Source organism: Lacerta agilis, chromosome 4 (assembly GCF_009819535.1).
Source record: "Lacerta agilis isolate rLacAgi1 chromosome 4, rLacAgi1.pri, whole genome shotgun sequence".
Lineage (NCBI taxonomy): Eukaryota > Metazoa > Chordata > Lepidosauria > Squamata > Lacertidae > Lacerta > Lacerta agilis.
Window position 1 is genome coordinate 53,519,837 of NC_046315.1, and position 15,433 is coordinate 53,535,269.

Genomic DNA, 15,433 nt, shown 5'->3' on the forward strand with positions numbered 1-15,433 from the left:
CTCCTACACCCCTTTTGGGATATCTTTTATTCAGGGATGGGGAAACCTGCAGCCCCATCCTCAGTGTTGTTAGGCTACAGCTCCCACCATCCCTGAACACTGGCTGATAAGAGCTGGGAGTCCAACATCATCTCCAGGGCCACCCAGGGATACTAGAGCCAAGGAGGAACGTGATGGGGGCAGGGGCAGCAAGCAAGAGCCTGCCTTTCTTCTCACGTGGTGGTAATCATGTGAGTGCCTAGGACATAGGAACATTCTGAGAAACCCAGTGGAGACTCAGATCTGTAGCAGGAAGGGTTAACTGCATGGCCAAGCACAAATTAAGGGAAAAGGGGTCCCAAGCTGATCACCAGCTACAAAGAAAAGGCGCATTCCCACGACCCTGCACCTTCTGCAAGAGGACACTTGCCTTAAGGTAACAAGTGGGTCCTTGGTATATTATTAGCCTTCACAACAGTCTTCTCAACTGACAGCTTTATTAAAATGCCGTGCTAATGGACGGATCTTAAGCTTTGTCCCTACAGGCCCCACAATGCATGAACAGACCTGCCATTTGAACATGCTCAGGATTCTCTGTGGCAACAGGAAAGAATGCTGTTTTATTGCTAACAACCCTGCAGGCAAGTCTCAGCCCTTTCATTCATAACTCCTCAGTTACACAATCTTGACTTCTTCGCAGGACAGGTTTACCGGAAAAACAAGATACATGCAAGCTTGTTTTAAAAACCAGGATACCCTTATTGTGTGGTCTGTGAAGTCAAGACGGTGTAAGGGCCAGGTTTTCCCCACAACAGGAGAGAGCAAAGAGACAACCTGGGTGTTTCCAAGACTGTCTTCTCCCATCCAGGGAAGGCCAGATGGAAAGCTGTTCTCTTTAAACTGGCCCATCACTTCCGTGAACACCCAACTCCCTAACAAAATTCAGCGTTTTCTTCCAAGGTACTTTATGAAACATATATCCATTCATCCTCCCCTAATTATTCCTTCCTTGGCACACAACATGCTTGCAACAATCACAAGTACTTTTGCTATGGGCAGCACTTTTCTATTTATCTTTGGCGTGTACTATTATATAATTGGTCTAAACCAGAAGTGGGCAGGCATCAAAGCTTGTACAATTGTATTTTATTTTTTTTTACTAGAATGCTCAAGGTCTATCACCTACAGCCAGGAGCAAAATAGGGGCATGGGGGCAGAAGATACACCAAGAAATAAAAGAACAAGGCATCTCTAGGTGCATGCATTGCCCAGGAACTTGTTTTTAGAACCGGAATTTTCATGTGAAAACCAATTCCTGGTTTTATCCTAGGCCTTCTTTGTATCAGTAGCCTTATAAGTGTGGAGAGGAGCTTTTCATTGTTTTTGTTAAAGGACTGGGAGTTCAAAAATCTGGTCACTTCTACTCCAAATGACCCAAAGATCTAACTGTAGACCCTGATCAACCTTCTGCCTGCACCTGCTCTTATTCTTTTGTATTATATCTGCATTTGATACCATCTTTCAGTCTGAGCACATGCCATTCGCACCATCCAACTGATAAGGAGGTATGCTCCACAAGATGGTTACACACTGGATCTTTCTCTCCCAGTTAGTCATTGGACTTTTAATATCAATGTTTGCCAGTTTATTTCACACGAAGACACGCATTTAACTAGCAACACCCTCATAAAACCTGTTTAGGCAGCTGGTGACATCGCACCAACCAGATGGACAAGGCAGAGCACTGAGGAATTTCACCTCTCTTAGGAATTAAAGAAGAGACACAAACTAGGTCTGGGTGCCAGTAGCTCTTCTGCAGAGCTTTTCACATTGTTCTGGTATATTCCCTAAGGCAGTCGGCAGCAGCGCTCAAGGGAGAGCTGGGAAATTAGAAAATGCTTGCTGATGTTATGTGATTATTGTATGGAAATGCTTAGCTATGTGGAGCATGTGCCTGATGTTGTGAAAGACTGCCTAGAAATATATATATGTATTAATAGGAAATTAAATCCTTTGCTATTACCAGTGTGGCACCGCTGCTTAAACTCTAATTTACATTTTAAACAAACAGAAAGCTACAGCAGGGAAAAGATAAAGGCAACTTGTAATTTTATTTTTGGAATTACCAACTCCCCTTTTCATTTGAGTGAGTGTTTGAAAGTCAAAATTCACAATGAGCAGGCTCAGCGTAGTCAGCTGCCGTCTTCAGCCCGGGATCTTGATTAGTCAGTAAGAAATGCAAATAAAATATGTTTTAGCAGAAGTGGCATTTATAGTATTTCTAAGCCACTATTAAAGAACATCTAAAGCAAGCAATGGACTGTTTTTAAAAACAAAGCTGAGAGACACTGTGGTCCATTGAGGACCAAGGTTTATATAGGTTCATTGAAAAGCCCTGGCCCACAGCTGTGCTTCCTGCTAAAATGCAGATTGGTTGCAATATAGGTAGTGGTAGTGGGGTGTGTGTGTGTGTGTGTGTGTGTGTGCGCGCCTCACACACAGAGAGGAGAAACAAGATCAAGATTGTGAAATGCATTTGCCCTTTGAACACAGTACATCCACAATTCAGTTTATCTCAAACACCATTTTACAGGCAAACCACAGCTTTTTTTAAATTGATGAACCAGACTTTATTTGAACACTTGAAAAAATTATGAACATTACAAAAGGCGTATTAAAACATACCCATGTCTGAAGAGGCACAACTTTCTGCAGTAGAAAAAGAGGCACAATGAACTGAAATACTATATATATACACAGTATATCTTTAAATTAGGCTACCGAACACAGCAAAATTCAGAAGGCAAGGCAGTACTGTACACGTGGTTCATAATCTACACCATGTAAAAACTACAACCATTTAAAATCTTTTAAAGAAATTTAAACACACCTCGGGTGTGCCTATACAGTGGGCCCGCCACCTACGCAAGGGTTTGCTTCCGGGGGTCCACGTGCAAAGGCAGCACTGTGTAAAGTCAGGAACCCCAGGAATGCCCCTCCCACCCCTTGGGACACAGGGCTGCTAACTGGGTTCTCGGAAGGTCTCAGGAGGGCCCTGGGAGCAACCTTCTCAGAGCCTAGGAAGAAAGCCTTAGAAAGCAATTTCCATGGCAGGAAAACCCACTGGGTGCACAGGTGCGGGTGGAAATAAATAACTGGAGAGGGGGGGAATAATGCACTTCCCCCACTCTTTATTTATTTGCCCTCCCTTCCAGCCCGTGTTAAGTTTGCAATCGCTAAGCTGTGCGCCCACTGTGTGTGTACGTACCAGTGTATTCTACACCACCAATTAATTTCTATGCAATACTGCCTTCAGTTAACTTTTGGAAGCTAACAGTTCTAATTGCAAAGACTTGCTGACTAGGGTGAAAGGAAAGCTCAACAATTTGAGAACACAGAAATGTGTGGCTTTGAAATAGGCACTTCTTACATTCTTTTCCAACAAAGTCCTGCGCATCGTGAAACAGATTTTGATTGCTAGAGTACTTTTTGTACGCAACGGGGTGGGGGGGGTGAGGAAATCAATTTCAAAAACATCCTAGCATGATGTCTGAAGACACCTTCCCCATCAGTTGTCTGAATGTTAAAAAAAAAAAAAGGAGGATTGAAATATTAAGATACTGACTCTCTCCGGAAAGCAACAAGTGTCCGCTTAAAGCAATGCAATGCAAATTGCTCCTCATACCATCTTCAGGGCAGATCAACTCCCCCTGCCCCCCCTCACTGCTGAAGCCCCGGGGAAAGAACACAGTGTCTTTACATATGGCTTGCTCAACAGCACATCACAGGAAAGTGTCAGGCTCCATGCTCAGGATTTCATGGCTCCTGCTCCCACGCTCCCTCTGTTCATTAGAACGCATTGCTACATCAACAATGCTGCTTCTGCCAGGATAGAACTCAGACTCGCCTGCAAATTTAAGCAGACTCATACACATGACACAGGAGCAGTCAGAGGAAAAACCCTGATCGTCAGGCTCCCAGAGTCTCCATGGAAAGTCAAAAGACAAACAAGCAGTCTGTTTACTTAGCTCTCACCGAGTAGCATAGTAACAGCACTGTATCCATTTTCTTTAGCCGTCTGCAGAGGGGTCTGAAATGTGAGGGCACCATGCTTTAACAGAACCTCAAGGGTGTGTGGATGTCCGCCTTTCGCTGCTAGATGTAGAGCCGTGAAGCCTTCCTCATCAGGGTCGTTTACATTCTCTGGGCTGACAAGCTCCTCTACTACTTCCCAGTGTCCATTTCCAGCAGCAAAGTGCAGCGCCGTCCTCTTGGAAGGCCCCTTGGCCAGGATATTGGCACCTTCTTCAACCAGCAACTTGGTGGTTGATAAGTGGCCCCTGCAGGCTGCCAGGTGGAGCGCAGTGCAGCCTTCGGCCGTTGTTGCTTCTACGTCTGCGCCCCGGTTGAGGAGCATCCTCGAAGTGCCCGTGTGGCCGGTTTCAGCAGCAACATGGAGCGCGGTGTGGAGTGAGGCATTTCTGATGTTGACATCCGACTTCAGGTCCACAAGTGTACGAGCTACTCTGTAATGCCCTCTCTGGGCTGCCAGGTGCAAAGGGGTTCTCCCATCCACCGTCTGTGCATTCACATTCACCCCGGACTGCTTGGCAAGAAGCTTCACGATGGACAGGTGACCTTGCCAGGCTGCATAATGCAAAGGCACCCAGCCTTCCTTCCCTTTGATATCCGCATTAACCCCTCTTCTCAGGAAGATGCGCACAATGTTCTCTTGGCCATACTGGCAGGCCACATGGATGGGAGCTCTTCCTTCAAAGTCTACTTCGTTCAGCGAGGCGTTTTTCTCCAGAAGAAGCCTGGTGCTCAGCTCATCCCCGTTCAGCGCAGCAAAGTGAAGTGCTGTCCACTGGTCCTCATCCTTAGCGTTCACGTTGATTTTCCTCGCCAGGAGCAGCTCCACAATGCTTTTGTTCTTCTTCTCTATGGCCATGTGGAGGGGTGTGGAGCCTCTCTTGTTGGTCTGGTTGGGGTTGGCATTGTAAAGGAGGAGCCACTTGACACACTCTTCTTGGCCCGACTCAACAGCCAAATGCAGAAGGCTATAGTTCCCATCCAAAACCAGGTCAACGTCCTGCGGCTGGAGGATCTTCATCAGTTTGCCGGTGTCTCCAGATGTGATCGCCTCGGCCAGCTTTCTTTTCTGGATGTCCGTTGAACCAAGATCTGGAGAAGCAAAGAGCAACATTAGAATTCCATGACAACCATACATGAAAGGCACAAGAGAAATAAATGCTCCACTCTTCATGCTACCAATCGGAATGTTCAGCATGAAGCCGAAGTGCAGGAAGCACCTCCTCTTCCCCCGCTCCCATCTTTTTGCACACTGGGCAGGTGCCAACATGTCCATCTTCCACCTGAATTGTACTACTCATGCAGCTTGCTAGGATCCCGTGTACTTGGTGTCTGCTGCACATGCACACACAGCTAGGACTATTATGCTTCTGGCAATTTAGTGAAGTTCTATTGCTTTTTCAGGGAAAAAGAATCACACACAGAGATGGGTGTCCAACATCATGAAATAGACTCTACAAAACACTCTTTAATCCTCGTATGGCAGAAAAGGCTCCTAATCCTCAGAACAACAAAACATTTAAGGCCAGCTCATGGTCAAGCATTCGTCCTCTGTGTTGTGCCTCAACTATCTGACTGCAATATGATTTGATGTGCCACAAATATAAACTCAGCTATCTATTATTCCTGTAGCTGAAAATATTCCTGCCACGATTATGAAAATTATCACCAAAGTTCAGTGGTAGAAGATCATATGCTCAACTGCTGGCATCTCCAATTAGAGGAGGACCAGGTAATAGGAATGGCCCTGCTAAAGACCTTGGAGAGCCAGTGCCAGAGTAGATAATACTGGGCTAGATGAACCATTAGCCTGACAGCTGCCTGTGTTCCCTATGCAGATTCATTAGTTCAGGCTGCACAATGCATTCTTCATACTAGCACCTCCCTAGGAACACTCAGGACACATTTCATGGAAAGAAGCCTTTGACCCTCAAATGCCTAGGTTTTAAGGCAGAACTGGTGAAACTCTGAACCTCCAGATGTTGCTGGACTATAACTCCCATCATCCCTAAGCAATGGCCATGTTGGCTGGTACTGATGGAGTCCAACAACACCTGAAGGGCTAAAGGTTCCCCGGCCCAGTTTTAAGGTCTTGGCAGAATTGTGGTGAGCAATTGGTTTGCTATCAAACAAACAAGATAAAGATCAGGCAACCCTTTTGAGGTGGAGGCTAACTTCACAACAGAAAGTCTAAGTCTATTGATTTCAATGGGCTTACTCTGAATATGACCTAGTTGGGTATCACCCCAAGGGACGTCATGACCATTGCTCACAACTTCTTTGGAAGCCTATGAAAATGAGGGGGAGCAGTGATTGATATGGAACATCTTAAAACATATAGCCAGCCGCTTGCCATGGAAAAATGAGGGAGGGGACTTTGTGCTGGCTGTGCCGCATCCTCCCACAAATGATCATCTCATGGCAAAGTTGCCTTCAATATAGGACACGAGAAACCACTAATTCCCACAGCCACCCAGTCCCAACACACACCCAAAATTCGTTTTTCCAACTTATTGTTTGCTAAAACTATAAAAACCCTTACCACTTTCGGAATTCTCTCTCTCAAACGACAGTGATAGGGAACCGCGTGAAGAAAAGGCAGAGTCTACTGAGGACACTCCTGAAAGCCGCTTGTCGCTGGAAGCAAGCCTAGATTCAGAAGCGCTACGACTGAGTTCTTCAGGCTCTTCTGTCTGTGAAATTCCCGAGTCAAGTTGGGACAACAATTCCGAAAGGCTGTAATCCTTAGATGAGGAAGGTTCAGACCCTTGTTTTAGCTGGGATAGTCCGGGCAGCTCCTGGAACGAAGAGTGGGGGGGGGGGGGGAGAGGGAGGAAATTATAAATTAAAACTGCTTGTGAAATGTTACCCAGGAGGGGAAGAAGGCACCAATATCAAGTTATCTCTATTTTTCACATACAGTACTGCTCAAATACATACCTTGGGGTATGTCCGAGTATCCTTGGTGTCCTCCTGAACTATCAATTCCTTGTTTTCAGTCTCTGGCTTTTCACAAAGGTCTTCTGTTTCAGAAGTAATTTCTTAAAAACAAAAACAAAAGCCAAAGATTAGATTTATACTAGCAGAAGATGGGTCAAATAATATGTGCATCATTTATAGCAACTGTGTATATTTCCCATATATAACTGTATACATATATAACTGTGTATATTTTCTTAACAACTGGCCAGTTTAGATAAGAGGAACTAAACTTTAAACTTTCCAGCTGCTAGAGGATACTGCTTCCTACTTGGAAGTTTGGTCAACCACTCCTTATCATAATTTTTGAATCAAGGTGTTGTTGATCCAAACTCCCACTGCTACAGCAACGTATTTCCCCAATGTGCTTTACTTCCTCTGTGTAAGCAATTAACTCTGCAGAGAATGTCTGCCCTGTAAAGACTGTATTATGTCACAACAAAACCTACTGAGATGGAACAGAGTATGCCAGTTGCACAACATAGCAGGTTATGGAGCCATGTTCAGATCTGTCACCAGGAGAGAAGATTAGTTGTGCCACCCCCCACCCCAGCATGCTTCTGTGCAAACACACACACATAGCTTCAAGCTGCCAGCTCTCCCCCCCCCCCCATTTTACTAAAATGATCAAGGGGCTGAAGAAAAGTTTGGGACCTTAGTTGAGAAAAAGGGCAGGTATAATGTGGGCTATATCATCTGTAGATTACAGAGAAAATGGGTAGAGAGAAATTTATCTCCCTTTCCCATTGTCCTAGAACCAGGGCCAGCCAAAGAAGCTGAATGGTGGAAGGTCCAGGACAGACAAAATAAAGTACTTCTTCATATCATGAATAGTTAAAACTATAGAGCTCACTACCACAAAATGTGGTGATGGCCACAAACTTGGATGACTTTAAAGGGAGATTAGACAAATTCATGGGAAATAAGCTACCAATGGCTACTAGTCCTGATGGTTCTGTTCCATCCCCCTAGTGAGAGGCTTCTGAATACCAGTTACTTGGGATTATGAATAGGAGAGCATTGTTGTGCTCATGTCATGCTTATGGGCTTCCCATAGGCATCTCACAGAGTCTATGTCTCACAGAGAAAACAGAATGCAGGAACAGATCCAGCAGGGCTCTTCCTATAGCAGAAATTGCACAAGGCTCTTATCTGCAAAGTTAACTGCAACATAAGGAAGCTGCACAAACTGCAATATGGCAGTAAAACCACATTCAATCATCTGCTGTAACATTTCAGACTATGCTGATTCTTCAACCTGCTTTTTAAGGCTAATCAAACATGACCTTAACTTACTCTTCATGACACCTCCTTCATGCTATGGAATACACAGTAAGAAACAAGAGACATCTAACATTTCGCCTGGGATTTTAAGGATCAAAACATTAAACCTAGGCAGCAACTTGGGGAGCTAGCCAGATCATTCGACATCTAAATCAACACTTTCATGATCGGACAAGTTCTTTTATAATCCCTGCCCTGTAGTGAGGAAGTGCCCCATACTGCTGCCTGCGCAAAAGAGTGGGTTGGGTATACTTTGCATTCATCATTTTTACAAGATTTTGGTGGAGCTCTACCAGGGATTAGTATAGTCCCGAACACTGAAATGACTCACTGGGTTTGCCAACTAGTCGGTAAAAAGTTTACCTTGAAATGTTGGCCTTTTGCTAGGATCATCCTGCCAGCACTTTTGCATCAGTTTGATCAAGCTGTTACACGCATGAGGTCTGGATCTGGAGACAGCTGGCAACTCTGGGCGGTGGCCATTCACTACTTTCACCATAATATGTAGAATATTATTCTCTTCTGCAAAGGAAAAGGCACAAATTAAGATTACTCTGAGAAATGAAGCAGCCTCTGACCAGTATCACAGATCCTCTTTCCTGTTAGGGTTCTCTTTCCAGAAGAGGGAGGTATGCATTTCAACTGACTCAAGGGTCTCTGGATCAGCTGGTAATGGCAGAAGGTATGTTGCCTGGCTCCCTACATACATTGTTTCAGGTTCAAGTAAAGACTGCCTGCTCTTTACTTACATGATGCTCATACCAAGAACAAACTTAGTTGGTCTCTAAGGTGCTACTGGAAAGGATTTTTTAAAAAAAATTGTTTTGTTTTGTTAAGAGGACACTGGTGGATGCAACATGGCCCCATCTATTCATATGAGGGTGGATGCAATGACCCTTTTGTTCCTTATCAAGCCTGACACTCTATGGTCTCCAGTCTGGCTTTCAGTGCAGAAATAATAGCTGAGGCTTCCTCAAAGCTATGCATGAAAGGTGTGGTTGTTAAGCAGCTAGAACAGATGTATAATCGGCAGTGATGAAGCTTGGGCATTCTGAAGGCTAGTCTTATCAGGGTGGGCATAAAAACATTTGAGGAGGACTTTTGTTTAATGTGCAAAAGTCATATCTAAATATGATATTTTAATCATATCTAAAATATGATCCATTAAAATGAGTATTTATTTGCTTACCTGAAAAGGGCTTCTTCTGTGTGAGAACTCCCCAGATAACAATGGAAAAGCTGCAAATAGAAACATCAGTTAATGTTAACTTTATAAAAATCATAGGATGCATTCTGTCTTTCTTGATTACTGTTAGGCTTTCTAATGCTAATCATCCCAGGCCATCAAATACAAGTTAGGTATGCTAGAATTGAGAATGGGTCTCAAAAGAACGTAAGAAATGTCTTTGTAGACCAGAACAAGATCTATCCTGGTGCCATCCAGATATTTATTGGACTCCAAGTCCTATCAGTCCTAGCCTGCTTGGTTAATATTCATGGATGATAGGAGTTGTAGTCCAACAACTTCTAGACAACCCTGTTCTAATTATGCCTTGTGTACAAAATTACTTTCTATTCCTTGTCCGGAATCTACAGCTGATCAACTTCACTTTTGGAGCACAGAAAGAGATGTTACACACCCATTGTGCTTACACACTACGTCTTCACAGCCTGTTGACAATGTCACCTTTGGGCTGGACATTAATGAAACGTGATCACTGAAACAGCACTTGATACAAAGTGCATGAACCTTGCTTTTAATGCCTCTCAAGTAGCTTGGCATGTTGAGGTGTAACCCAGATCAGCTTGACCCAGATGGCACGAAAGAAAATTAGGAGGTCTGGAAAATGATCAACTGGGTTCCAACACTGCTTCCTAAAGAATCAAGAAATATCTGCAGATGTGACCTTGGTTTTGCCAGTTCAAGAAGGAATTCAAACACAGAGGTTGATTTATCAAAAATTTTGGCTGGCATGAGACAAGTGCATTGCATTAAGGCTACAATGACTCCCTTAGGTATCTCCCAAGCTTTGAAAAGTTAGCCTTGTGTCCTGTTTTGTTGATATTCAATTGTAACAAAATGGTTAAACAAAATATCAATTCTAAGGATTTCCCGAGAGTTTAACTCTACCAGAGTTAACTAACAAATGCTGGTGAGAAATAGATCCACTGAGGAAGAAAAGTACAAACCTGTAGACATCATGTTTAGTATCAAAGTATCGGGTCTTCTCTTTAATGCGTTCTGGGGGCAGGTATGCTATAGTGCCACAAAGCCCATCCATGCTGAGATCATGAGAATGTGAAAGGCCATTGCACTTGGCTAATCCAAAGTCTGAAATCTGATAAAGTTAAAAAAAAAAAAGAGTTCCAGTTACGAGTAGTCTGCAAAATCATTGCTGCATGTGTGGTTGCACAAACACAGTGGTTTAGAGCACTGGAGACAGTTGGGCTTAAGTGCTTACTCTGAGCCTCACAAATCAGCACTGTTTGTCCCTCCCAAACAAGAAAACTTGCTGATGTCTGCTAAATGTTATGCGAGGAAATAATTTTATGAAAGAGATACAGTTTGCTTGTAGAAATTGCAGCAACTCTGCATACCCAGGGAGTGACAAAAAAGGATTCTTCATTCCAAAAAAGAAATGAAAGCAACAACCGGTGAGCATCAGGCAGATGGATATGGAAAGAATAAGCAAGTAACAGCAAGCACTTCTTAAGAGTTTACACACACCCAATTATGTTTAAGTGTCAAAACAAAATAAATCCATAGATTTTCTTCCAGGATTTTGCTTAGGAGATTCAAAGGGAGGGAGCTGGCAGAAGACACAAAACCCAACGGCCTCATAAACAGAACTGTTAATGTTCCACACATTTGAAGCCTTTCTGCACAAGGCTAAGCAGAAGCCTTATTATTATACCTCCTGAGACACTTGTTTTTTTCTAGCTATTTAGGAATGTAGTGCAAGACATTGCAAACCTAGGAAAATACTTAGAAGGGGTGACTTAATAAGTTGGGTGACTGTTGCACCAATGAGGATCACTTTAAGAGAGATCTATCTTTGTAGTTATGTACTTGGAACAAAATGATGTGCAACAGAGGGAAGAACAGGAGAATAAAGGAAGGAAGGAAGGAAGGAAGGAAGGAAGGAAGGAAGGAAGGAAAGGAATGGAAGGTTACTGACTGCTTCTGGTTAAAGATTACTTTATATTCATTTGTAATTTGCCAACCCTGAAGCTCAGGGAAAGTGATGTTTAATAAGTACAAACCACTTACATTGTTGTTGCTGTTGTTAAGTTAGTTGGCCTGATAGGAGAAATGATAGTATGCATGGGGGGGGGGGATAATCTAATGGAAAACAACAGCAAAGACGTTTCAGAAGCAGTTAGATGCACAGGGTGAAGAAGGAAGTGGGGAAAGATTCAACGTATTTGTTCCTGAATGTAAATATCCAGACACACCCTGAGTTCACATATTTTTGAAGCAAGAGCTTTCATAGTGATTCCTGAAGTCCCAGCTCAATCTTTAGCCAAGCCAAGGGGAACGGGGCAAGGTAAATGACCAAAGGCTCATTTTTTAGATACCCCCCCCCCCAAAAAAAAATGTCTCCTGCACTGAGGGACAAAAGAGCTTATTGTCTAAACCTTTGTATAACTTGATTTCAGCTAAGGAGGAAAAATCTACTGACCTGATGGAATGGCACACAAATTTTTGGAGGACCCAGGTGCAAAAGTGACTAATTTTGGCATTATGAATCACTATCATTATAATCAGAACACAACCAGAAGTAGAGCTGTAGCTTTGAGCACATCAGAATGCTCTGACAACTAAATCAAACTGAGTTGTGCCTTCAAGGACTCTCAAAGCCTTGGCAAGAGAGCTGCGTTCTGGAAGGAGTCTTGTGGGTTTAAAATTAGATGCTTTGAAGTAAGTTTCTAGCACTGAGCATGACGTTTAGCTCCTATTAACATCAGTGGGAACCATGTAGCACACACAAAAATACAGTCATAAAAGAAGGGCTTTTAATTAGATTCAAGACACCTTCTGACATGCCTATGGGTGGCAGACAGCACAGCCAAACGCAGCAATGTAGTACTTAGAACTCCCAAGAATTATCCCAGATCTTTTAACCTTTTTGCCATGTCCGGGTTATTTCTTTGTGAGGTTTTGATTTCTGCTGTACACCATCCAAATAAATGGATAAGGAGCCAAAGAAGAATTCCACTGCAGGAAGCCAACACCTCTATTTTGTATTCCATCCGGTAATCTGGATACCAGTTTGGATAGGCATGCACATATTAGCCGGATTCTGAGGGCCTTGCTTTCACCCTTTGTACAACTTCAGGTGCAAACATCAAAGTTCTATGGGAGTTCTGCAATAGCCTCCCACACAACCAGGTAATAACATTTGGCAAAAGGAGAAATGAAACCAAGTAGTATCAAATCCCCTTTACAAATAATGTGATCTCAGGCTATTAAAATTATTGCAGAGATATGTGTGAACAACTATAGGGAGTGACTAACACTTGCAACACACATTCTTTGAACCCCATGGAAGAGAGACAAAAGCAACTTTGGTTACAGCAAGCTATGTCTCCTCACTCATATTTCCATGCAAAACACAGCTTGGACACCTATTTTCAGCTAAACTGAACTCCTCGTTCAGCTGCTCTTGCCTGCTAAATAGTCTTGGCTGGAGCCCTATTTTGGAATGTTACAAACCCTTACAATAACTGCTTTCAGAAAAGCGAATCAGGATTGCTAGGGTGGGCCCGGGTGGTTGCTCTATGGCTCCTTCTACCCCCCAATAACTCCAGCAACTACCAGAAGCTCTGAAGAGCCCTGTGTGTGACCTGAGTATTTAGACCCCTGGAGACACCCTTGAACATTATTATGGCACCTGCCCCCTCTGTGTCTCCCAATCTCAGTCCTACTCACTGCCTCCTGCTTCTGTACTTGCCACTCCCCTCATCCCCAATGTAACAAAATTAAAGGATGCACCATTGGAATAATAAAACTATTCTTCCCATGCCTCCATTTCCCCCCTTCCTCAGCTGCTTGCCTGATTCTACATTAGACTGAAAGGCCCTTTTTGGAGTAGGGACCGATGGCACCTGTTCTTTATATAGTGCCATGCACATAAAAGGCACTATAAAAATAAGCTGAACAAACAAATCTAACCATAAGGCTGGAACTAGAGCAGCTTCAAAGGTTATAGAGCACAACCATGGAAGATGCCAAGTGGGTTTCTAGTGGGGAACGAGCAGAAAAAAAATCATTGGTAAGGAGTTTTATTGCACCGCACTCTAAGCCCAGGATAGCCTATCGAGTAATAAAGCTGGATTAAAAAGTAAGCCCTGCTGCTATGACTTCTGTGTGTTTAGTTGTCAGATATAAGCATGCGACTGGAGAGCTTTGAACTTGGATTCAAAAGGCACTTCTGCTTGTGAGCACTTTCTTCTGGAGAAGGGCATTACTTCTGTTCCCTTCTAAAAAAAAAAATTCCCCCAAACGCTATGGAGTTTCCTCCAACCCTCTGGAATCAGTTTTTGGGATGAGAACTTCTAAACACAAATATCACACAAAATCAGAAACGCATTTAAATCCATTTCCAGTCTGGTGGGTTTCTGTATTGTTTTGTGCAACAGAGCCTTGTGGCACCTTAATTTATTAGTCCTTAAGGTGCCAAAAGATGCTCTGTTGTTTTTACATCTAAGTAAGGAAAGGTACAGTGGTACCTCGGGTTAAGAACTTAATTCATTCTCGAGATCCATTTTTAACCTGAAACTGTTCTTAACCTGAGGTACCACTTTAGCTAATGGGGCCTCCTGCTGCCGCTGCGCGATTTCTGTTCTCATCCTGAAGCAAAGTTCTGAACCCGAGGTACTATTTTTGGGTTAGCGGAATCTGTAACCTGAAGCGTCTGTAACCTGAGGTGTCTGTAACCCGAGGTACCACTGTATTCTGTTACTTTCATAAAAATGCATAGGACTTAAAACACCTATTGCATGGAACCGGCAATTATAAGTATGCAGTTATAATTGAATATTTATATATAAATATAACTGAATATAATGTTTATATATAATATCTGTAACCAAAGCAATTTCCTGTATTCTGGCAGTGTAGCATACCATTATTATTATTTTGGGGGGGGGGAGCATCAAAGGTTGAGAAGATGAATTTTCATAAAATTAAGGAGCTTTGAACTGGGAACAGAAACAAGCTCTAAACTCTCCAGCTCCCAAGGAATTCAGGCATCACTGTAACTTTAATGCTGTGCAAATACCGTATTTTTTGCTCCATAAGACGCACTTTTTTCCTCCTGAAAAGTAAGGGGAAATACCTGTGCGTCTTATGGAGCGAATGGTGGTCCCTGGAGCTGAATTGCCCAGGGGCCAAAAGCAGATTGTGCTTTTTATTTTACAAAGAGAAAAGGGAGTGTTGAAAGGACCCCGCTCAGCAGCTGATCAGCAGGAGATCGGGAGAGAGATAAGAGTCCCCGGCTCCCTTTCAGCCCCGCCCTCCTTTGTTGAATGTGCTGCAGAGGGAGGTTGTTTGTTTCCCCAGGACATGTGACTGGCTGATTAGATTATCTGTCTGGAAACAGTAGAAATGGCTCCCTTTCCTTAAGATTTTTCAGAAATGTGAGTTAAACCCCATAAAAATGGGGCTTTTCCTCTTTGCTTTTCCCCCTTTGCAAAAGGAGCTTTGCTTTTCCCCCTTTGCAAAAAAAGCTGCAAAACCTTTAGCTGATCCTCAAAACAAAAACAAAAACAAAAAAACCCCTAGGGCTTTTCCCTTTGCAAAAAAGCTGCAAAAATTTTAGCTGATTCTCAAAAAAGGCCTTTTGCCTTTGCAAAAACAGCAGCAAAACCTTTAGCTGATCCTCCAAAAAAAAAAAAAAACCCCAAAACCCCAGGGCTTTTCCCTTTGCAAAAAAAGCTGCAAAACTTTTAGCTGATCCTCAAAAACAAAACAAAAAACAAAACAAAACAGGGCTTTTAGAGGAGGAAAACCAGAAAAATATTTTTTTCCTTGTTTCCTCCTCTAAAAATGAGGTGCGTCCTATGGTCCGGAGCGTCCTATGGAGCGAAAAATACG

The 15,433-nt window shown here is 43.2% G+C and overlaps 1 protein-coding gene across 1 annotated transcript in view; it reads right to left on the minus strand.

Annotated features, from left to right (window-relative positions):
* Nucleotides 1-2,566: 2,566 nt before the first annotated feature.
* The window catches only part of RIPK4 (receptor interacting serine/threonine kinase 4), a 29,706-nt gene continuing 16,839 nt past the window's right edge, over nt 2,567-15,433 (minus strand). The window contains exons 3-8 of the mRNA XM_033147065.1: nt 10,525-10,673; nt 9,524-9,573; nt 8,698-8,856; nt 7,012-7,112; nt 6,614-6,869; nt 2,567-5,163 (exon numbers count right to left, since the gene is read on the minus strand). Coding sequence (XP_033002956.1) covers nt 4,004-5,163; nt 6,614-6,869; nt 7,012-7,112; nt 8,698-8,856; nt 9,524-9,573; nt 10,525-10,673 — 1,875 coding nt within the window. The 3' untranslated portion in view covers nt 2,567-4,003. The remainder of the gene's footprint in view (nt 5,164-6,613; nt 6,870-7,011; nt 7,113-8,697; nt 8,857-9,523; nt 9,574-10,524; nt 10,674-15,433) is intronic.